The sequence below is a fragment of the Hyalella azteca genome, unplaced genomic scaffold (assembly GCF_000764305.2).
Source record: "Hyalella azteca isolate HAZT.00-mixed unplaced genomic scaffold, Hazt_2.0.2 contig17497, whole genome shotgun sequence".
Lineage (NCBI taxonomy): Eukaryota > Metazoa > Arthropoda > Malacostraca > Amphipoda > Hyalellidae > Hyalella > Hyalella azteca.
In genome coordinates, this window is record NW_025947279.1 from 148,671 (window position 1) to 173,071 (window position 24,401).

At 37.3% G+C, this 24,401-nt stretch overlaps 1 protein-coding gene across 5 annotated transcripts in view; it reads left to right on the top strand.

The window, feature by feature from the left end:
* LOC108664873 (ral guanine nucleotide dissociation stimulator) overlaps positions 1–24,128 on the top strand; it is a 49,117-nt gene extending 24,989 nt beyond the window's left edge. For 3 of the 5 annotated variants that reach the window (XM_047885301.1, XM_018151567.2, XM_018151566.2), the window contains exons 2-14: positions 15,214–15,318; positions 16,295–16,569; positions 17,128–17,309; positions 17,684–17,847; positions 18,461–18,688; positions 19,175–19,285; positions 19,883–20,047; positions 20,294–20,434; positions 20,961–21,154; positions 21,504–21,639; positions 21,797–22,301; positions 22,654–22,788; positions 23,536–24,128. In XM_047885301.1, coding sequence (XP_047741257.1) covers positions 15,214–15,318; positions 16,295–16,569; positions 17,128–17,309; positions 17,684–17,847; positions 18,461–18,688; positions 19,175–19,285; positions 19,883–20,047; positions 20,294–20,434; positions 20,961–21,154; positions 21,504–21,639; positions 21,797–22,301; positions 22,654–22,788; positions 23,536–23,693 — 2,499 coding nt within the window. In that variant the 3' untranslated portion in view covers positions 23,694–24,128. Of the gene's footprint in view, positions 1–3,667; positions 3,726–9,366; positions 11,442–15,213; positions 15,319–16,294; positions 16,570–17,127; positions 17,310–17,683; positions 17,848–18,460; positions 18,689–19,174; positions 19,286–19,882; positions 20,048–20,293; positions 20,435–20,960; positions 21,155–21,503; positions 21,640–21,796; positions 22,302–22,653; positions 22,789–23,535 lie in introns of those variants that run through there. The other 2 variants (XM_018151568.2, XM_018151565.2) reach the window with 2 other exon arrangements.
* The last annotated feature ends 273 nt before the right edge of the window (positions 24,129–24,401 follow it).

The window sequence follows — 24,401 nt, forward strand, 5'->3', positions numbered from 1 at the left end:
ACGGCGTGACCGCTCCTGCATGCCGACTATGATGCATATTGAGTATTGATTAATATCATATTTACAATCGTTGTGCGTTATGTGGGCCGATTGACCGCGGCTGAATGGTTAAAATTTATAATCGCTGTACGTTCTGTGGACCGATTAACTGCGTGCTGAGCGGTTAAACTTTACAATCGTTACCAATGCGTTCTGTGTCCGCTGAGACGCTGCGTTATGGACCGAAGACACCCGATGGCCTTCGGAGACCGTTACGCGTAGCTCGTTTCCCGTGCCATCTTCGGAGCGTCTGCGCGCGCAGCTGCTAATTTGATGCGCCTGAGTTTTCAAACTACGAGGTAGTTTGCGCGAAAAAAAATAAGGGAAGAAATGTATTTTTAAATTAAATGAATGGGTGTTAAATCTGGCTAAAAAACAAATTCCCACAGCAAACGTTCATTTTATAAATATTTCAATTTTGATCGTATTTGAATTTTTCAGAGCCATGAACGACTTCAAAATTTACATGGAATTAATATCTACCTAATTAATGAGCTTTTAATTATAAGCTATTCACATTATTAGTTGCATAGATTTTTCGTATCTGCATATGAAAATGATGTGTAAAAATATGCATTACACATCTACCGTGCACTGTGCACCAACTGTGTCCATATAATGGACTATGTGTACCTGCAGAAGCAAAATTTATAAACTACACCGGCCTCTTGGAGAGCTGCTTTTTTTGCAGGGTCCTTTGTTGCGTATAGTACGGAGTTTGACGTTGTCTAAACATTGACTATATGTACCTGCAGTGTCCATCATGGACTATTTGTACCTGCAGTAAACAGGCTCAGTGGAACCCGTGAAAACTCCAGACTCTATGCAGCAACGACCACTGCAGGAAAGGATTTCTCCATAAGGCCGGTTTAGTCTATATCTTTTGCTTCAACGAAGGTTGTAGACATCTTCACCTTTAATGCATTGGAGTAATTGGAACTAACAACTGAGATATTGAGTATTACAAGCAAGCAACTTCATCTCAAGATCATTGATGAATTTAAAAAGCTTGGTGACACTTTTGAAAACAACGTCAAACTCCGGACTATACACAACAAAGGACCTTGCAAAAAAGCGGGAACTCTCCAAGAGGCCGGTGTAGTTTATAAATTTTGCTTCAAAGAAGGTTGTAGACTTCTTCCTCTTATGAATTACATTGGAGGAATTGGACTAACAACTGTGAAATTGAGTGCTACAAACAAGTAACTTCATCTCAAGATCATTGATGAATTCAATATGCTTGGCGGCACCCTTGACGACAACGTCAAACTCCGGACTACAATATACCAAACAATGGCCCCTGCCAAAGGCGGACGTTCTCCAAGAGGCCAGTGTAGTTTATCAATTTTGCTGCAAAGAAGGTTGTAGACTTCTTCATAATTTGGACTACATTGGAGTAATTGGACTAACAGCCACGACATTGAGACCGTCTCACCTGCCATCTGCAACCTGGAGGGCAGAGAAACCTGAGAAAAACTCACAAGCCCATAGCACGCACCGTGCTGGTGGAACCCACCAACATCGTCAGGCAGAGGTGCACAACATTAACCGACCAACGATTGCTGGAACCCTCTTAATTTTGAATTGGACCCAGCTATTTATTTTTAAACTAACGGATTTTTTCTTAAAAATTTTGAGATTGTTTGCGGAGGTACTTTCTGTCTTGAATTTTTCAGTTGTATCCTGTTTACGTGTATTATGTACTTATGTCCAACAAAATCGCGCTATTCAATGCTTCTCTTAACTTGAAAATGAATGTTGCTACATTCGAAACGTCGTTAATATGTTATTATTATTTGCTAAATTTTGCTTTTTGACCTACCATCGTCATCTGAAGAATTGTTCGACTCCTTGAAAATTATAATGCATTATCTGGCTATTAATTGTACGCATATAAATCATGGACTATGTGTACCTGCAGTGTCCATCATGGACTATGTGCATCTGCAGTGTCCAACATGGACTATACATGCACCTTCCGTATCCATCATGGACTATGCAGCAGCACTGTTCAGTGCAGCACAGACGAAGTGCAAAGCTCGCCCTGACCGCTGCCGGCGTTACTGACCGGTCTCGCGTTACTGTCTGGCGCCACGGTTTGTTTTGATCTCATTTATCAGACGGGAGTTTAACGTGCCTAATTTCAATTACGTTAATCACGTTAAACCAGTTACGTAAATTGTTATCAAAATTTGATAATAGAAATAATGTTATCAAAATTATTTCTTTGTACAAAATAATTGTGCTACTTGGCAACTTCAATAATGACAATTATTCAAGTTAGAGGTTGTGCTTTCTTGGAATTATTCTGGACAAATTTAACTCAAAAGTGTTAAAACGTTTCCGTAAAAAATGCATCGAATTTAATAACATGGTAGTTATCAAGTAGTTATTGTTAAACTATCACAAATTGATTATTATTCTGTTTACTGAGTTGCTATCAAAGCACCCAAACTCGCTCATGTTGGCCGTTATAGAGCGATGTGATGAACCAAATTATTTAATGATAACCAAATTATATAATGATAACAAAATTATTTTATGATAACCAAATTACTTAATGATAACAAAAATAATTTTATGATAACCAAATTATTTATTGATAACCAAAATATTTAATGATAACAAAATTATTTAATGATTACCAAATTATTTATTGATTACCAAATTATTTAATGATTACCAAATTATTTAATGATTACCAAATCATTTAATGATAACCAAATTATTTTATGATAGAATACTGGAGCATTGTTTTCGAAAACTAAGTTTACTAAATTAATCAATGTTCGGTGAATCAAACAACACAAGAAAAAATTGGAGTAAACTCATGAAAATTTCACAGTATAATGCTGAAAACAATGAAATAAATTACTAATAAAATAGTAATAATAATATGCTAAATAATAAATTGAGATAATGTTGAACTTACTTTTACCCAAAAATTTTCATTAAACTCATCATTGCTGAAGACAGCTGTTCCTATAAGAATTAAGCACATCAATATGCGCACATGCATGTGCTGGTAAACGCCCCCGACGCGCGTACACGCGAGACTATATACGTATACGCACATGAGCTCTGATAGCCGTTAGTGTAACTACTGCCACCCTCTGCTGCGTGACCATTGCTGTGAGCTTCAGTCACTTCTCTTATAAAGTTGAATGAGCATTCAAAATTCAGTCGTGATATAGTGAAAATGTTGTCGCATTAAGATATAATTTATGCACTTAATGTCTCCTAAAATTATCATGATCCTGTTTAACCGCTAAAAAGACGATTATGAGCTTATGATGTTTCTTAGAATTGGGTTCGGGGAAATATCGTGCATATTTTTACGCTGTATGATCTATAAACCATAGACCATACTAAATCATAAACCATAAGTCTATCTCGTTTTTCTCGCATAAAATTTCGAACTCGTTGAGTAAAATATTCTTTCTACATATTATTGAATTTTCTTTCGTTTCCATTCTTAGGATATAGATGTATTTCATGTTTCTTTACTCGGAAGTCAGTACGTTATAGAAGAGTAATCAAGATATAAGTGACAAAATGTCTTGACAAGAAATTAATTTATTGGGCCTGAGTTTCTTTTTCCGTAACTGTGATGATGTTTTCCAACCAAGATGTGATCAACACTCATATCGAAGAATTTCTTATTTAACTACAAAATGATCATAAATGTGAGTATGTTTCTTGCGATTGTTGTTCAACACGAACTGAGTGAAGTTAAAATTTTATCATCCTCTGATTTGTATGTCAAACAGATCGTTAACCGTTAGATTAATCTGGATTAATTAATTAAAGTACTATTCTGTGTACTATGGATTTGTATACTAATGTAATTATTGAATATTTAGGCTTATCGTTTGATCATCATTTTCATGAATATTCGAATAGCGTTAGGTTTCCTTTCTGTTAACGTTCGACGTCACTTAATGTGTTGTCTTTGAGTTCTATATTTTCTCTTAAAAAATATGCATTTAATTTTTGCAATTTTCAAACAGAATTATCACTAACATTAGTTACCAGTCTCATCAAGCTGGGGCAAAAAAAATTCTACAAATTTTCGACATGCTGTTCAATTTAATTCAAATGAAGGAAGTACGAATCAATAAAATAATGATATTGCCAGGAAGTATCAATGCATGATTACCGTGCCTTCAAGTAGCGTTTTTCAGTGAACGTTTTTAGAACGTCATGCTCTCTGCGTCTTGGCTTCAGAATTTCTCCTCTTGTTGGGCTCATAACCATACGATGGAATTGCAGGGCATATTCTAGCAATGTCTATCGAAGAATGTCCGGAGAAGAATAATTGCGTTAATCAATTAATATTAAATAATATATTACATTTATGTGAGTATATAATATAATAATCAGTTATTGGTCAACTAATGCGCTAGCATTTATTTATATTCCATCATATATTTTTATTCGCAAAATTTTACAGCTCATATTGGCCAACAATATTATTCAAAAATGTTCAAAAACTGATACTATTATACATATATGTCCTGGTTTGAAACTATAATTCTATCTCGTTTCCGAACTGTTTATCTCTAAAATATTTTTATATTTGTCCTTTCAGGTAAGTGCCTAGCTCCGAAGCCCTGATAACATACACGGTAATATATTCAATTTCCTTTACTTAAGAAAGACGATAGCCTTTCATAATATATTTTGTGTGCATATATACATATCGTATTAAATTTCGAACACCTTAATTTATAGAGTTCTAACGTCCGAACGTATAGAAGTATTAAATATTGTGTTTGGAGTTTCCACGTCGTTTTCACTTTAATACGAGAAAATTAAGTTTAAATTATAAATGAAAATCTTATCCTTTTAATTCATTGCCAATACAATTGATTAGGAAACCCGGTAAAACGGACAAAACGATTTTTTTAGATCGGAAAATTAAACAGTTTATGTGTCATAACTAATACGTTTAAGTTTTAACTAGACAAAAACTACATATAACGACTAAAACTATTAAGGATATCTCTCATGTTGTATATCGTTCATATTAATTATACATACATTAATGGAAGAATTATCTACGGCTGTGCCACTACCAAACGTCGTGCGGTTTGTGTAAGTTATACGATAATGCCTGCACGTCTATCGCTGACCATGTTTATCTATCATTGACGATTTCATTGTTTACCTTGCGATAAAATACGATGATAAATAACTCACTGTAGCAAACATGCCATGTATCTGAATTCCGGTTAGCGGTATTTACACACGCTAATGCGTTCGGCGAGACTTCAATGGACGGATTGTCTTGGGCTCAGTATAGGCAGGAAACGGCGCTCAAGTGCAGTGAGATGCGGACTCTGGCTTAGGCTACCGTGTGATGCTCGTAGTTGTCTCAAGCTTATGCTGGTAATGTGTCGGCGAACGGTGCTGCTTTTTAAGTGTTGAGTACTATAATGAATACGGCGCCTTTATGTGAAATTACGGTATGGAGGAGGAAAGTGAGGAAAATTCTTGGAAGATACAAGTGAATAGTTGAAGAATTTCTGAAATGCTTTTATTAAAGTGTTGCTTTGAGTACTATAATACTGTGCCGTTATGTGGTGCCTGAAATTTAGGCATGCAGGTCATGCAAAAATGAGGAAAGTCTTAATAAGATACAAGTGAATTGTTGAAGAATTACTCCTCCAATTTCTATTTCTCAACGCTAAATATATATAGGTACAAGGAGCATGGAACTAATGCAACGAACGTTAAGATATTTCATTAAATAAATACTAACAATTGAAAATATTTTCGACAAGTAACGGTTGATCGGTCGTTTTAACGTATCAATGTATTTGGCATAAAATTTAAAGTGTGTGATGTACGTAGTCTAACGCTATAATTAGTTGTGTATTTTTTATAAAGTAACGAATATTGAGAAACCATTGAACCCTCCCATTCGTTTTTTCTTATGAAAGACGCAGGTTCGACGAGAGTTAACATGGATGCACTGTCCATTTTAATGCTTTACTATTAACCTGTTTTGCTTGTTCGTAATGCGGTTATGAAGCTTTCAAATTTTGTTCACATTCGCGTGAGTAATAAACACTATTTTTAGTCCTCTTATGAACGCCGCAAATCCTTCTCTGAAATTCGTCCTTGCCGGCAGGAAAATTCTCCAAGTCTTAACAGTAATTGCTCAAGTTGGTCGATCCATTTAATTCACATGGGTGTCCTGATTATCGTATCTGAAGTTGACGACAAACTGATCGAATAACCACGAACTGTTTAATTTCCGATAATTATGGCTACCACACCATGTGTCTAAACGATGGTTACAGGAATTTCTAGTTCTTACGCATCTTTTTAATCCTAATTTTAATATTCAATTCTTGAATTAGATAGAATGTCTAATGTTCACTATTTCTGGAATTTCATACTCTAAAATAAGAAGGCCATTGCCTCCATTGAAACACAACCAATTAATGAATTGAGCTAAAGTGCAATGAAATAGAATTGTTTTTACAGTTCGTATATTTAATATTCGAACGTCAGTCGTGCCCTAGATGGTGAAGGCGACAGATTAAAATATTATTTCACCTGCAGTGCTATTATATATTCGCTTGCATTTGATATTTATTTACTGCGTACCAATGCATTCCACTTATGACAGCGCAGTCCTCAATGCCTTGCTCGATGTCTCATCATGCTCTTCAAATGTGAATAATAAATTATAATCAAGGCCTTCACCAATACCGATGACTCAGCAGAAACCAGCCAGCTCAACCATCATTCAATTTGATCGATACCCTTACCTTGGGATCATCCTGATGAGCCTTTTATTACCAGCCGTGAAGCTTGTACGTTTACTTTTTGTTTCCATCAACAACATTATTCTGCAAGGAAATTTTTTTTGCTTACTGAATAAGTATTGGAAGTACCGCTATGATATTTCACACACTTTTCATGACACGACTTCTGATGGAAAACGATATCGCCTTTTGCAATTTTAATGTTTGTGCTGAGCAACAATATTATAAATGTTTTCATTAGTATTCCAGTTGTTAAGGTCTAATTATAATGCAGGTGTATTCACTTGCTGCGTAGACATATTGTGGCATCGTCGAACTTTTTTCCCTGTATGTCGGCACAAAGAAATTCGCTGACGCGAATATCGCTCTAATCTAAAAAAAAAAATACTGTGCCTCATTGTACGTGGACTCTTAAACCATTAACCGTGCATTTCATTGCTGAATAAATTTTGCTAAAAATGGCCGGTTCAAATTCGTCCTGTGGCTTAATAATATATACCGAAATTGCGCTACGAAAAACGTCTCAGCTTTTCTAGTAATACGAGTACAAAAATATTATCAACTTTTTATTTGAGAAGAAAATGCGTGCATCTAGTTGGCAAAATATTATTGATTATCCTAGCATGAATTTTCGTACATTTTTAAAACACACTAGACGAACATAATTTGAGCATTCAATAATATCTTTACTTGCGCACTCAAGACATGAGAACGCGCTTTTCTTCACATTCAAAAGTTATCTTTAAGGAAATTATCCAAGAAATTAGTTGACTTGTATCTTGTCTACCGAATTGAGTGCTGATAATCCTTAACATGTCCACGATGGATGTTGGCAAAGATTAATTTCCATTAACTTAATCTCATATGTATTTGTGAAGGTTTGTTTATATATGTTTGTGTGTTCGTGCATTTAATTAAAGTCTGACATCGTGAATAGTGAAATAGGAGTTCTATTAAACATGGGTTTGAACAGATTTTCCTTAGCGTTTCTTTATCTTAATCAGTGGGACTCGGGATAACGAGATTCAGATATTGCAACGACTATCGATCCTATAGTTATAACGCTGGGGGCTAACCGTTAGTTCTCTAGTTAAATAACCAAAAACTATGCGAATGAAGGAGAAAATTTTATTCATTCAAGTTTATTGGTTATCAACATGATCATTGTTTTTATGTTCGTGTTAGAACATTATGTTTAGGAATCCTGTTAATTTAAAAGATTACCGTACGTAGTCAGAAGAACAAAAACATGGCTTTAAAATCACCATGTAATTTCCGAACGAGAGATTCAGAGTTACGACAATAAATTTTCATGGGGAAAATCGAATTTACTGAGTGGGTTTATAGAGAAGCGGAATTTCAATATTTACTCACTTCAGTCGAATTAATTTTACATTTTATATTTTCGCGCGCATTGCACATCATGTGACTACCCGTCCCAGCATCACATGGTGAGCTTGGCACAGACGATGTAAACGCTGCCAGGGAACGTGTTGGTTGCCTGCATTTTCTAACTTTTATAAAAAAAAGCTTCTCGTGACAGGAACTTGGTTGGTCTCCGCAATTTTTGATGATACTATAGATAAATGCGTTTGATTAAATTCGTTTAGCTAGGAAGTGAACATTCCCAAATAGATTTTAAATTCTCAAGTAATATAATAATTTTTGGGTTACTTGACGAGCACTTGCGAGTGGATGCTTGTTTTTCTTTCTTCAACATGTGAATTTAAGAAGTGAAAATGAAGACGTCCCTAAATTACTGATGTTTTTTTCTAAAATTTTTTCCTTATCACTAAAAAATTTAATAAGTTTATTATGGAAATCTGCTCACCCTCAAAAATTGAACAAAATTCTGACAAAAACATGCTTAGCTTCATGACTTGCCATTACAATTCAAAAGAATCGTATTGTTAAACTTCGATCTAAGTATAATTTACCAGATTTCCTCACCGAGTCCGTTTATAAATTAGCATGATTTCAAAATCAGACAACTTCCCTCAGTTCACGGATGGACATTGCTGCCCGTGTGTGTCGTGTGCAGTGCAAGCAACCTCGCACTGCAGCGGCCCAAGCCCCGCGTCTCGAGCAGCAACAGTCGACGGTTGCTCGTTCTTGTAGATGCCGCTCGCTCCTGCCTTGTGCAACAAAGATCTTGATAGACGCTTGAGAAGCGTTCAGAATTTTTGCGAAAAGATTTGGAAGCTATCAGGTGGTGAAGTGACTGTATGTTTTCAAGAGTTTTGAGAATTTATTTTTATGGGTGATAGAATAAAAAGAGGAATAAGTATAAATAGAAAGCATCGTTAACAGTATGTTACCTAAGAAAGTTGTTACACAAACAAACTGTTGGGCTGTTTGTTAATAGTAACTAACCAATTAATTTCGTTCTTGCGCGTAAATAATCTTAATCATTCTCTTCATTTCAATAGTTTTCTGTATGTACGCGATCTATCGGCGAAAGTCAATGTTTTTTTGTCTAATTTTTTACAGAGGGTTACTTTGCTCTGAAATTTTTGAGAGCACGTGAAGAGCTCAATAATTCTATTTGCATAAATACTTCTAGTACTGGAAGAAATGAAAACTTTAGTAGACAATTTTATCTGCTTTCTTCAGCATGGGAAAGCGAATACATTTCAGCCCACACACGTTAGCGCTAATCATGAAGCGCAAGAGCACGTAGAAAAATCTGACGAAAACAAAATCTATCGCGGGGCAGATGCGATGTTCGAAAATTACTTGCCGGCTGCTCTACGAGAAAATGTAAGAGACAATGTAACAAATCTAAAAAAATCGACAGATTTGAACAAGTCTGTTGATTTCACAGTTTTTTTAAGAAATAAATCGTCGCAATTATTGCGGAAGATATCGTGGCGACATTCGCTACAATTCAGTTTCCCCGACAAACCAGAGACCGTAGCTCAAGAATATGAACATGCGTTATTTAACGATGGGAAAGTTGCTGACGCGAAGTCACAAATGAATGGAACAACTCGAGTAAATCAAGAAATTTTTCCTGGACAGGAAACGACGAAAAACTGCATAGCGTCTTCAGAATTCAATGTCGTCAGCGGTCGCGATGCCTTGGCATTGACAGAAAGAAGACTTGGCACCTCCCTCGCTTGCTCGTGCCTGCCAAACATGAGGCGGGTTTTCGACATCTCTGATTGCAGAGACACCTCAAGCTCAAGAGTTCGAGGCACTCATGCATGGTCATCTTTTGGCCATGGCGGCTCGTTTTATGGTGAAATAATTAGCGACAAGGCCTCTAGTCCCAACCTTATGGACGCCGCTGTCTTGGCGACCTCTGCTGCTGATGCAGAGCTGGTGGATGCCCCCCAAAACGAGCTTCGGTTACCGAATACTCTGCACCGATGTGGCACTTCTTTATGTTTATCAGAATTGGGAACTTATCCGCCTCTAGCGTCATGTAACTTCGAACAGGAAGACGCAGATAGAATTTCTCGGGCATCTGACTCCGTAAGGCGGTCAGATCCGATGCCAATCACTTCTGTGCGGAATAACGGATCCTATCCGCATGAACCCATAGTTCTTGATTCAACGGGTAGTATGGATGAAGATTATAATGATCCTATTCCTGGTGCAAATGAACTTCACACTTCAAGCCCAGTTCAACATTTTTCTCCAATTGAGACTTGGCAATCACCCACTATACAAGAGTACGATGTATGTGGGTTCGAAATTAAATACGAATTCGATGCAGTAGTCGGCTGCTTCCAGAATCCAACTCAAGAGAATGACAAAAGATCTGAGAATAAACCAATCGCTGAAGTTAGAAGAGAGTGGTCTGTTGACAAAACCTCCGCCCAGGAGCATTATTCAACTGACGAAAATAATACACTTCATCACAGCCTAACTGCTGTTGAAACTCCCACTGTGTGGGTTACTAGAGTCACTGACTCTCGAGAATGTTTCCACGAAAGAGAAAACGATAATAACAGTATTAAATTTTCTCCTAAATGTTACATCGGATCCCAAAGTGACCTAAGGGATGACAAAGATCAAACAGAAACGGAACAGATTTCCATTTCACCCGATGACGATAAACTCGCTCCTCATTGGGTAGCAAAGCGATCCCAATCTCTAAAATTAAGTTTGTCCGGCAGCAAATCTGAGAGCCGACTCAAAACTTTGTTTAGTCCGCGTTATTCATTTTCTCTTGATAGAAAGAGTAGACAGAAGAATTATTGTCACTCGCGAAGTTTTTCTGGAACCCTTAGCAGACTGGGAAGTTTTGGACCCAGCAATCTTAGTCTTAGTTCTTTTTTCACCGATGCAGAGGCTGACGATAGTAAGTCAGATGACAGCATTCAAATGGACACCGTTGAGTCAGGCCTTTTCGACGTCTTGGAAGAGGAAGTTTCTCTTTCAAAAAGTTTACCAGATGATTCTTGCTATTTGTTTGCGAGGGACTATATTCCTACGAATACCAGTTTTTACGAAAATTTGAGAAGTAGTTTTCGTTCCCGAGCAAGGGGCCGTCGTTGTCGGTCTCAAAGGAAAAGGAGAAATATCTTCAATAAGAAATCATGTTTTAAACCGTATCCAGATTCTTCGCCATTCTTCACTGGAGGACGGATAGGTTTTCATAATCATAAAAGTGAGGTGAGTTGCATTGGTGGCAGAAGTGTTAATAGTCCAAATAACGACTATCATCACATCAAGTACGGTAATGAAGTTTTTTCTCTTCATTTAATTACATCTGATAGTCATCAAAAACTTGCTCCATTTTCCCATGAGATCTGATAAGTAAATAATTTGAATATTTAGGCAATTGATGAAATCTTTTACTTAACCTGTCTTTTATATAATTTTAGCATATTATTTATAACCTTTTGTTTGTAGAGTGTGATCATTGATGTTAATGGTAATCGAGATTAATTTGAAAGGAGAAAATTATTCATCAAATTGTTAGAACACTTTCATACAACTTGAGTTTTTAATCAGATCTTGGATCTTCCTAAATTTTACTTTTAGTTCTTCAACTACTGGAAAGCGATAAAATTTCTCCTTTTTTCCTGCATCATGTTGCTTACTGAACATTATTTCGGTGACAACTTGTATGTACAGTGGGGAAAATAAATATTCGTACACTTGGAAAATCGTATTTTAATGTATGTAAGTACACAAACTTAACAGGAAAAGTGATTTAAATTATGTATAGAGACGAATAGTATTCAAAAATACTATCAAAAGAAATTAAATCTCAATGCAACAAAAAACAATGCAACATGTTCACTTTTCATTAAAATACGATTTTTCAAGTGTACGAATATTTATTTCCCCCCACTGTATGTATTTCTCCCTATTTGTTGGTTTCCGTGGCGCGATGAGGCTGGACGAGAGCCAACTTTCGAACAGTTGCTCACTGTATACCTGCATTTCACGGCCCTCAGCTCTGTTCAAATATATTCAGCTTGCTTTGGTGACTAATTCATTTATATTTGTTATGAATCGCTAGAATATTCTTAACTGAAATTTAGTCTCGCGCTTCACACCGTCGCGGGAATATTAATACTCAGGAAAAAATTATTTCTTCCTTTACAGGGAATCTTCACTCATCTTTCTGACGCTTTTTTTTTAAAACACGTGGATCAACTCGTGCACAATTAGCATCTGGTCCACCATGTGCAGAATATTATAAACTAAAAAATATTTCTAATTTTTGTAATTAACTGTTATAGCGGTTTTAATGGACTTTTTGCGCTAAACATAGAAACTACGTATAAACAATAGCAAAAATATCCTGAGTTTGCTCGAGTTCTTGCCGCGTGTGTGATTTCGAATTGGTGTTACATTGTATTTAGTTGAGCTAGTTTTGAAAGAATTCCGCGCCATCGTCATAGCAAGTAAACACTCGACCAGTTTATTTTTGCACCCATGCTACGCATGTTCTGGCAACCCCGCGAGAGCTTGGCGCCACGAGCTGCATCGCTAGCCCACCGGACTAGTCGGAATATTTAGCTGCTTTTTCAAGCAATTGTTGAGCGAATTATTTTTATATTATTATATTGTTATTATATTGAGCGCAAAAATTTATCTCTCACTTGGTCAATCATAATTCTTGAAAAGTGATTAGATTTCTCCTATATTATCATGACTAAGGAATGTGGCTATATATGCAGCAGATTGGCACACTACAAACCACAAAAAAGATCGCCCATTTTTATGCATGATTTATTCTCAGGAAGTCAATGCGCTTCATCATATAATCAGAGATCATTTTAATGAGATTTTACTAAAGGTTATCAGTAGAGTACCCTAGAATTGCGCTAGCCTTGTTTGTTGAAGCATGTACGGTTATGCCAATATATAGCTTCATTTTATGAAATATATGGTTGGAGCTTTGACTGATCAGTCGCAATCTTGCCACATTCAAATTTATACAATTATGCCTGCGATTAAATATTGTTTTTTTTTATATTTTTCCGATATACGATAGATAAATGCAGTTCTTTTCTTGTTAACTTGTAATCGATAGCGCGCGTCTTCTATAAGAAATCGAGCGCGGCTTGTAAAAAAATCGAGCTCTGTTCGCGAAATTGATATATCAATATAAGAAGTATCTCTGTTAAAAAGCAACTTTGCATCAGTTCTGTCACTAATTCTAGAATGGAATAAAATGCCTCTTTTTATGGTTCAAATTAATCGAAGTATGCAACTCATTTCATAAGTAGAAACTAAGTAGCAAATAAAATTTCACAAAAATTCATACTTCATAAAAAAGTTTCAAATTCCATCTTCGTCGTCACTTCGAAAATTATAGTACACAGATAAATCAGCAATTAGTACAGTCAAGACTACAAAAAATTTCACCTGGCGCACTGATATCACGCAGGTGCCTTAATGCTCTGGGTCAGGGAACAAACGGGGCAGCGCTCCGACACCTGACCGCTGCTTTTATTAGGACTCGTGACTTGTCGATGGGGATAGAAATGAACTCGGTCGTGTCGTACTCTATAGAGCCATCAGCTGGCCTACATATTATTATTCGGTGTGGCGCCTTGGGGCGATCTGCTAACGAGCGTTTTGGGTCGTGTAAACAAATATAACATTGCGGTCAAGTCAACAAGAAACGTTGCGATCCTGTAAACTTATGACATTTCAGTTATTTTAACCAGGAACATGGCGGTCTCGTAAACACGTTAAAATGTGGTCAAGTCAACAATCAACATTGTGATCCTGTAAACTTGTAATATTCCAGTTTTGTTAAACAGAAACATGGTGGTCTCGTAAACATTTTAAAATGTGGTCTTGTAAGCATGAAGCAAACCTTAACGGCCTATTGCCGGACAATCTTCGGTGAAACGTACATTCCTAATAAAGAGACTCCAGCAAATTGAACATATTTAATGCATTTTCTATAGAACAACCTCATCATTTATCGATTTTCTGATAAGTTATATAAATTTTATTAGTAATGTCCTTGTACGGTCGAAATAGATCGAAAATTTCGTAGCAGAAACTTATATCCTTCATCTAGCATATCATGTTGGAGATTGACTTGAAGGAGGATTGTTAAAAAATGATTAGTATCATTAATTTGCTAATTATTGCCTAAAGCGGTCATTGTTTTACCGCGATCGTTAAAAAGTCAATATAATTGTTCTAGACTGCCTAATTTTCCGTATAAATTATAAAAATAACCAGACTGTAACTTTTATACCTATACATGACTTGCCACTGTACTATGAAAAATATATTAATTTGAATTAATACTGTGAGGAAACAGTCAAAATTTGTGTGATAGGTACTAAATTTGATGACAGAATTTGTCGTCATATTAGCGCCGTCTCAGATTCGATGACAGAATCTTTTGTCAGGGTGTCAGATTTGCGGCCGCGATAACCGCGATAACAAACGCGCGTATTTCTCTCCGAACAGAAAATTTATCGACATCGAAGTTTTATTTAATTGGGTTGAATCAAGTAGTAACTTCTGTTTCAAAAAATGCCATTGGATCAATTATAAATGTAGAATTTTTCGATCATAGTTTCCTTTGATGTTAGTACAAAAATTTTTCTTGGGGCTTCATTGAGTAGATTTTGATTACCCGATGTCTTGGTCATAATTGTACTATTTATGAGTCCGATATGCTGTAAGGCTTTAATTTTTTATACATAATGGACGATAAACAATTTTTGTGTTTTCATCTTCAGTTTACAGCAATTGCTCGATTTTTAAAGTTTTTGGTTTACCTCGTCAATATCTCCTCAACAACCTGCGATATGTTGAAATGTTAAAATTTAAATTGATATGTTGTAAGCATAATATTAAAATCAACATTCACATATATTTTTTAGTTTACATAGGGCCATAACGTGTGTATGTAGTGTATATTGTTTAAGGATGTACTAAAACAAAGTTGTATTACCAGGCCCCAAGCTGGCGACTGTGGGGAGAAGAGAGGGTCGATGGCGCCATATACACGGTCTACCTCAAGAAAGTTCGATATCATCATCCCTCGCGGTCCATCACTCAGGTGCGGTTCTCCTGTCAACCCCATTTTATTTTACACTTCTAATTTACATCTACATCGATTTTAATTCAAGCCTTAATTCAGTATTAATTCGATTTAAATTTAAGCTTAAATTCAGTAATATTTCGATTTAAATTTTAACACAATTCAATTGTTAGCTCTATTCCAGTATTGGCTCGATTTCAATTTTATCATTCTGTGCTGATTGAATAGAAGCTTAAAATTTTTACAATTTTCGAGTCCATGCAAACGTGAAGCTCCGCGATGTATATTTCGTACAATCGAATTTATTATCATGTTAATACTATTTCATATTTCAAGAGAACTGATCATACCATATTGTTTATGAAGTGTAAATTACGTATAGGTATATTTGAGCTTCAGGAAAATTTATAACAACGGGGTTTAATATTCCCTCGACGTTTCAAGAAGATGACTAAATCTGGCGACAAGCCAAGATATTAATCACAAAGAATTCGACAATAACATTTAACTGTATGTTTCATAGAAGTCTAAAAATAACGACTTTTTTGTGAATGAAATGTTGAGTTTTCACCTCATGAATTTAGCAGGTATAACTTTGAAGAATTCGTGAAGAACTGTGTCCAGTATTGAGAAAAAATCAAACATTACATATTAATGTAGTGAATGTTGTATTTGCCTCGCAACAATAGCGTTGGCATAACCACGAACGTTGTTCAGTGGACAGAAGATGACCTCGCACAGTGAACAAAATATTGGGTTTACCCCTAATGCTTGATATATCGCTACTATATTCTTGAACTGCTCTCTATACACTGTGTTCAGGAATAAAAATATAGCAATATTTGCATAGTAATGGCAGTGAATTTTTAGTAAGCCACGCAATAATAGCATGAAGGTAACAATTAACATTGTACAGGAGACAGAAGATGAATGTCAATGAATTTTTAGTAAGCCGCGCAATAAAAGCATGAAGGTAACAATTAACATTGTACAGGAGACAGAAGATGACGATATCTCGCACCTGGAGTGGGAGACGGTGCGAGTTTGGTTCCTCAAAGCGGGCACTCTTGAGAAGCTCATCGAGAGTCTCGCGTCCACTGAGACTGGTGAGCTCGAGAGCACCTTCGTCAACGTCTTCCTGGCCACCTTCAGGACGTTCTCGACGGTGCCCCAAGTGCTCGACCTCATCCTCGAACGCTACCTCGCTCTCATGGACCCTCTCAATGAAGAGGTCAATGTTCCTGAACATCTCAGAGAGGAACATAAGAAGTGAGTTGCAGATAGCGGTCAGGTTGGCTAGAAATTTCAGCTGAAGTATTGTTCATATTTAAATATCTTGCACAATCAAATTTCTATGCTTAATTTTAAAAGAAGAGAGCCTAAAATATTAGCATAAAAAAACGTATGACATGGTAGAGAATTACGAAAAAGCATTCAATTTGTGTTCTTATATATTTATCTATATGATACTATGAACACCGTCTGAAACTATTAAACAACACTTCATTCGATCAAATTACTTGCCTGGAATCCACGTGAAGTTACGTAAAAATACAGGAGAAAACGTTACGTTTACGTTAAACTTTTCGTTATAACGTTACGTTAAAACCTTTCGCTTAAGGCGAAAGGTTATTCTTATGACGAATTCCTAATTGAATTAATAATCGTCAAATATGCCCATATTTTTGTGAATAAATCATGAATTTTTCCTTGCCAGGGCATTGCGACTCACGCTGCAAGTGTGGCTGGACATGTACTAATTTGATTAATATTCGTCATATATGTGCCCATTTTTCTCTGAATTTATTATGATTTTTCCAATGCCAGAGCCCTGCGACTCACGCTGCAGGTGTGGCTGGACATGTACCCTGAAGACTTCAACTCGCCGCCAGACTACGCATGTCTGCGTAAACTCAAGCTCTTCACGGAGCAACATCTCAGGGACTCTGACCTGCATGTCAAAGCTCAGTACAAACTCGAGAAGATGATACGCGAACAACAAGAAAGTGGTGGGCTCTTATAATTATCTTTCATAATACGAATTGTTTACCACTTGCGTTTTGAACTCATGGGTGTAGTTTGTGAATGGAAAACCTGAATTATATTTATCTTTCATAATACGAATTGTTTACCACTTGCGTTTTGAAATCGTGGGTGTAGTTTTTGAATTGAAAACTTGAATTATATTTATAATGTATTCCCTATATCAGAATGCATCGGGTCATCAATCGTTTTTAAAAATCGAGGGATATAACTCAGATGTAAATGAAGAATCGACAATAAATTCACTATACTTTAAAAAATATGTCGTCTATGTAGTATAACCATTAACAAATAATTCATTTTGAGTTTTATAATCGTCGTAATATTTTCTCCACGCCAGAATCTAGTCTATCAGGAGTGGTGTCATGTGATGACGTCATCCTGCACTGCGGGAGGGCCAATGGAGGTCTCATCCACCTCTCCTCCCCCGTGCCGCCCCCCTACTCCTCCTTCACTGATATTCCCGTTACAGTCTTCGCTAATCAGCTCACCAGGATGGACATGGTGAGGAAAAACCTCTTCAAATTATTACTTTTCTTGTTTCATTATTTGCATAAAATAATTAACTCGGCCTTTTCAAGTTAGAAAGAATAAAGCGTTACTGTTGCCTAACAAGTTTTACTCGTCAAATATATCAAATGTCCACACTGCAATACCCCTAATAACACTTATACGTTATACCTATACGTCTTATTCATATAATTTCAGCATTTACTATTCCCCGTGTCAATAATTGTGCTTCGCAAACTACATCATTGAAGAAATTGAAGCGATGCCCTTTCATTTTCAAGTAATACTCCTTAAACTCATCAAGTATCCAGCTACAATTCACTTCACTAACCATATTTATCTGCATTTCACTCTAATTTAACATCAACATTAGCAATTATTATCCGCTTACGTTTTCATTGGCTTGCAGATATTATTCTTCAAGTATCCAGCTACAATTCACTTCAATAACCTCATTTATCCGTATATCATTTTCATTTATCCTCAACATTTGCATATATCCGCTTACGTCTTCGCTGGCTTGCAGATATTATTCCGGAACGTGTATTTCACTTTCATTTAACATCAACATCTGCAATTATCCGCTTACGTTTTCTTCCTCTTGCAGATATTATTCCGGAACGTAATCGCCCACCAGTGCCTGGGCAGTATCTGGGGGCGCCGCGACAAGCACAGCAAAGGCACGGGGCGCGGCGGCGAGGCGGCCACCGTCACCGCCACCGTCGACCAGTTCAACGCTGTCAGCTTCCGCGTCCAGTCCACCGTGCTGCTTAATACTGAACTCCGGGCCACAGACAGGGCCAAGTTACTAGTCAAGTGGATCGATATAGCGCAGGTGAACCTTCAGGGGCATATAATACTAGTCAAGTGGATCGATATAGCTCAGGTGAACCTTCAGGGACGTACCTATTACACTAATCGAGTGGATCGATATTGCTTATGTATATTCTCCGTGTGAACTATAATCTAGTGTATCAATGTAGTTCAGGTGAATGATTCACGACCTACGAGGCTGCATCAATCTCGTATTCTGATAAATTATTAGATTTTTTACGCGTTAATGAAGCAACTCTGGTAAATTATTTTCATAACTTAATCATCGCTGCACTATCTCGGGTAAATTATGCATCATTAATCGAGCTCCTGTATATGTTTCAGGAAATTTACGCTTCATTGATTGAACGCGTATGAAATACCTGTATTTTAAAACTCTTAGTGGAATAGTCTGGCGTAGGCAAATAGCCTGACGACACACTTTACAATAGGGAGAATAACTAAGTACAGTGGTTCTATAGCACTAAATTTAAATTTCTATTTTCAGGAGTTACGTATTTTAAAGAACTTCTCTTCGTTGAAGGCCATCATAGCCGGCCTGCAATCTAATCCAATCTACCGACTCAAGAAAGTCTGGGCTTGTGTACCTAAAGAAAAGGTGAGGCAGACAGGCAGACTTTTATATGTGCGACACATCCCAGAGCTTCAAGTATTCATTACGAGAGTCAGAAATGTTTGATGAAGATTTTTTCCCTGCAAAATCTCTTGAATTAAATGTGCGTTTATATGATGACCATAGGAGCTGAAACTGAGGATCTGTAGAGATACAGGATACAATGCCACGAATAATATCGGATGAATTATTGCAATGAAACGAAATACTTTATGTTCGTGGTTATTATGACATTTTAAGCCAGTACAGGTTTTATTGGGAAAAGTGTGTAACTCGTTCGAAAATCGGAAGATAACCAAAGAATGTCATTATTGACCCTTTATAGAAACAAAAAACTGTTCGTCCTTTTGTATAATTTTTTGTTTCTTTTGATGAAACAAGTTCAAGTCCAGAAAGTCCAGAATAAAATTTTCAGCATTCCGTTATTTATGTACGAGTAACAGTCAAGATTGAAAAACAATCCACATCTTACATGTGTTGGCACATAATTCTCACACCTTCACCTTGTTTATTCATTTTATCGTAAATATTATGCTCGGCTCTTGGTAGTTGAAGTTACAAAATGTTCACCTGTTGTTGCAGTGTGAAGTATACGAGGAGCTAGCACGCATATTTAGTGAAGAAAACAACAGACTAAACCAAAGAGAGCTTCTGATGCGCGAGGGCACAGCTAAGCATGCGCAGACGGCGCACGCCAACGACAGACATCTGCCCAAAGCGATCGAGAAGCACGCTAACAACCCTCTCGTAAGTCAACGCATATCATTAACGAGGTAATAAGATATTATGTCATCGAATCGGTAATATCTTAGCATAACAGACTCTTCAAAAAGCACGTGTATGAGCTGATGTCACGGATGTCGTCTCAAACTGGTAAAAATTCTGCCTATGATAAGTTCTAGATAATCGCCAGTTTTTTTGGACGAATGATTGATAGTTGGTTATAATGATCTGTAAGAAAAATTATTGAACGTGAGTCATGGTAACTTGCAGGCTGTGAACCACGGCACCATTCCGTACCTGGGGACATTCCTCACCGATCTCATGATGATAGACACGGCCATCCCCGACACCGTGCACGACGGTCTCATCAACTTCGATAAGAAGAGAAAAGAATTCGAAGTGCTGGCCCAGGTAAGAACCTCTCTGTGACTCAACTGCTACGAAGCAGAACTAGTTAATGTAGATTTAATTCTGGTTTTTATTGTGTGAAATATATTATAAATTTGTACTATCTTGAAATTGAAATATGAATTCAGTAGGGTAGCTGTCATGCTCTTGGGTTAGTAGTCGTGGTATATCTAATTAGTATTCTCGTAAGATCTTTCGTAACTTTTCTGCGAATTGAAATGATTTAGTTAAAGTTGATACTGTTACTAATCCTAGACTTTGAGTTAAACTTAATTAATCTTTACCATCAATACGTAAACCATGAATTATTCATCAGCGAAACTCAAACGAAATATTTTTGTTATCATCACACAATCTAAACGAAAATATTTAATTTACTAGAAAGGTTTAATTTATTTAGATCATTCTCATGATGTCTCGGTATTTATTTTTTTCTTTGAAAATAATTCAATAAGATAAGTTAGCAACCAAATATGTTTAAATATTTTACCTTTGCGAAGCTAATAACAGAAATGATAAATTTGCACAGATCCGGCTGCTGCAAGGCGCGGCGGCCGCGTACCAGCTGGAGCCCGACGTGCAGTTCGACCAGTGGTGGGACTCTGCGCTCGTGCTGGACGACAAAGAGTCGTGGCGTCTGAGCTGCGACATCGAGCCTTATGAGCCAGCCAACCAGACGGCTAATGCTGCCAGGGAAAACAGGATCAAAAAACGAGCTGCCCAGTGAGAAATCTGTTACATTAATTTGCTGTATTATTATCAGTTGAATCTTGATTATTTTGACCTTGGAAGAATACCAGGGGCAATTTTAGAAAAAGGCTCTGGAATAGAGGATTTTTAGGAGTCTTGATGGTGGAAAGGCAATGTTAGACGAGTTGGTTCGCACTGTGGAATATTGTCCTGGAATTGTGAAAAATAGCTGCGTCGTTGATAGAAGTAATAGTTCAGTTCCTCGAGATCATCAGCATCATCTTATTAAAAAATCAAAAACTTAGGTGGGTAATTAAGGAATTATGAGCTAATTGAGGACCAACCTTTTTATCGGTACGGTATATCATGTTTCTAATTGCAGGCTGGGTCACAAAAAGAACGATAGCATCGCTAGCACGTCGAGCGGGTCCTCGAACAGCCAGTTCTTCCTGGACACAGACTCTACCAACAACACAACTCCCGCCCAGGACTCGAACGCCTCTCGTGTTCTCAGGAAGGTTGGACTTTTGTTTTAGATTTGCATTTTTAATGGCATTTTTAACGTGTTGGTTCAAGTCAAGTGGATGATAACGAATATTTATGTTACGTTGCATCTGTAGTAACTAATCGTATGCATTGAATATTGACGAAAACCTTTTGCCCCCACCCCCCTAGATGTCCACTAGCTCCACCAACTCCTCGCAACCTTCTCTAGACGCGTCTCTACATTCCAACGCCACAACGGCGTCCGTGAACAACGTTCACGATATCACAGCCAATACAAGGGATCCTCAAATTAGCCCTGTAGAGGCACCTGATTTAGGCAATCTTATAAATGCATCTCAAGAGCACGCGGGAGAAGCGGAAGATCACGCACATGCACCTACAGCTGTCATGTCTAGCTGTTCTACCCATAACTCTCTTTCCAATACCTCGATGACTTCTAATACGTCTTTGTCCAACGCATCGACGTCTTTGTCGAACGTAATGCAGAACAGCTTTAGTAACTCAAGTGGTCAAGTTTCTCTCAATGCAACCATGTCCTCGGCTAAGAGCTCTTCTAGTGCAGGAGGAAACACTGCATTGGATAAAAGCAACAATGTGCCTGTGAATCCGTACATCACTCCTGACTTCTATATAATTAAAGTGTCTCTGGAAAACAATGCCCAGGAATCGGATGGTCAGTGAGCTTGAAAATTCTTAATTCTATTCTGTTCGTTACCGATTTTTTTCAGAATGCACTTAGTAATTCCGATTTGAAATTGTGAGATTTTTGGAAACTACCGGTATTGCCTTTAACATCATCAAAGGGTGCAAGTGTGTTCAATATATATTGATATGCGCTAAAGATTGATGAAAATATTAACTACGGTATCTCATTTAATTAACATTGCATTACCTTTGTTTCACCAGCTAAAGCCAATTCTGTTTTTGATTTGTTTCCTGCAATTACGTTGATCGATTTCCGCACTGATGATCTTTCTCAGCACCCATTCCATGATGATCAAAACTGACTGCGTTCCTCTTGCCAGGAGTGAACCTGTACAAAAGTGTCATGGTGACGAACAACGAGCGCACAGCCAGCGTCGTGAAGGCGGCCATGGAGAAGCACGGCATTGACGAGCCTCCTGACGACTACACGCTGGCGCAGCTCCTGCCCCATGGAGGTGAGCCGTCATGTTCTCAGGCTTGGTTCTAAACGCCATCCACCGCCACGCTGGCGCAGCTCCTGCCCCATGGAGGTGAGCCGTCAGGTCCTCAGGCTTGGTTCTAAACGGAACTGTCCACCGCCACGCTGGAGCAGCTCCTGCCCCATGGAGGTGAACGAGTACATTTATCATGTATAGTTGTGGGTGGTTACATCCATGGAAATGTTGGTGCAGCCCCTTTACCGTCCATCGACCCGGCAGCCACTGACGGGGAAAAGCGTCTGTTCTAACTAGGCATGGGGGCGATGAATTGTTTTTGAAATGAGAAACTGTTGAGCGTTACTTGTTTGAACAAAATATTTACCAAATGGTGGAAGGTGTGAGCTAATTGCGCGTGATGTTTGAATGCACAGGAGTTGCTGGGATAATGACCACAAATAGTTTCTGGGAAATTGTGACTACTGAGATCAAATTTGCCAATCGTAATTGTGCTATTTAAAATAATGAATATGTATCATAAAGTACCAGTAAATACGAATATCCAATTCTATACTCATATTATTCCATAGAAATTACTTGTGTTATCAGAGTTTCCACTCTGCTCATATGCTGTGTCAATTCATATTTTTTTAATTGTTAAATTTTCATTTAGTTAAGCGGAACAATATCGCTCGATGGTTTGAAATTCGCTTAATTCTTGCAAAACTTGTAGTATTCCATTCCCCTGCATTATTTTCACTACGAGTTTTGTCTCTTGTTCCACAGAAATGATCTTGCCATCATCAGCTAACGTATACTACGCCATCAGCACCGTGCACGACCTGAACTTCGTCTTACGCAGACGGCGACACGGCGACGAGAACACAGTCATACGACGACACGCTGACAAGGAGAGTAAAACTCGCAAGAAATTACCTCTATGAGGACTTCTTCTCCATAGCGTCTTCTATATAATAACTTAGTGCAAATAGACTTTATAATTTTTCTACTCAATCGTCCAATGCACCCGAATTGATGCTGGTGTTCCATGTTGTCAGTGGGTTACAGTAATATATAATTACTGAGAGGAGCTTTTTGAAGATATCGTGTTTTTTTCAAGCATTATTACGTATATCTTGAAATATCTTCGTCCAATACAAAATGCGTCCGCCTGCCTTATGTAGTAACTGAAGTAAATAGTTTAGTAGCGTGTATATTTAAAGTTATAATAGGTGACGCATGATGAGTAACTTTAATAACGATTCTTTGACTGACTTTCAGCATTGATGTTTGTTGGATTAATTATTTAACTTTCTTTCGATAGGTTTTCTTGAATCCTGTGTTCTCTTCCACATTGTATTTGCGTTGATTATTTGCCACATGTGTGGCTGGGCTAGCCGTTGCTGTATTAAAACAAGTGTGAAGATACCGGCTTTATTTCGCAATGGAACAAATGCTTACATGTTATAATAATCTCACAAAAGTTTTATGTAAGGTCGTAGTTTCATTCTCATTTTTTGTATAACATAAGCTTAATAGAGTAGTTTATCTCCCCATTCGACAAAAATTAATACTATTCCTCTTTTGATTGTCATTTTCTATGAGAATATTTTAATCAATTGACGACAAACCTTCAGTACTTTTAATCAATT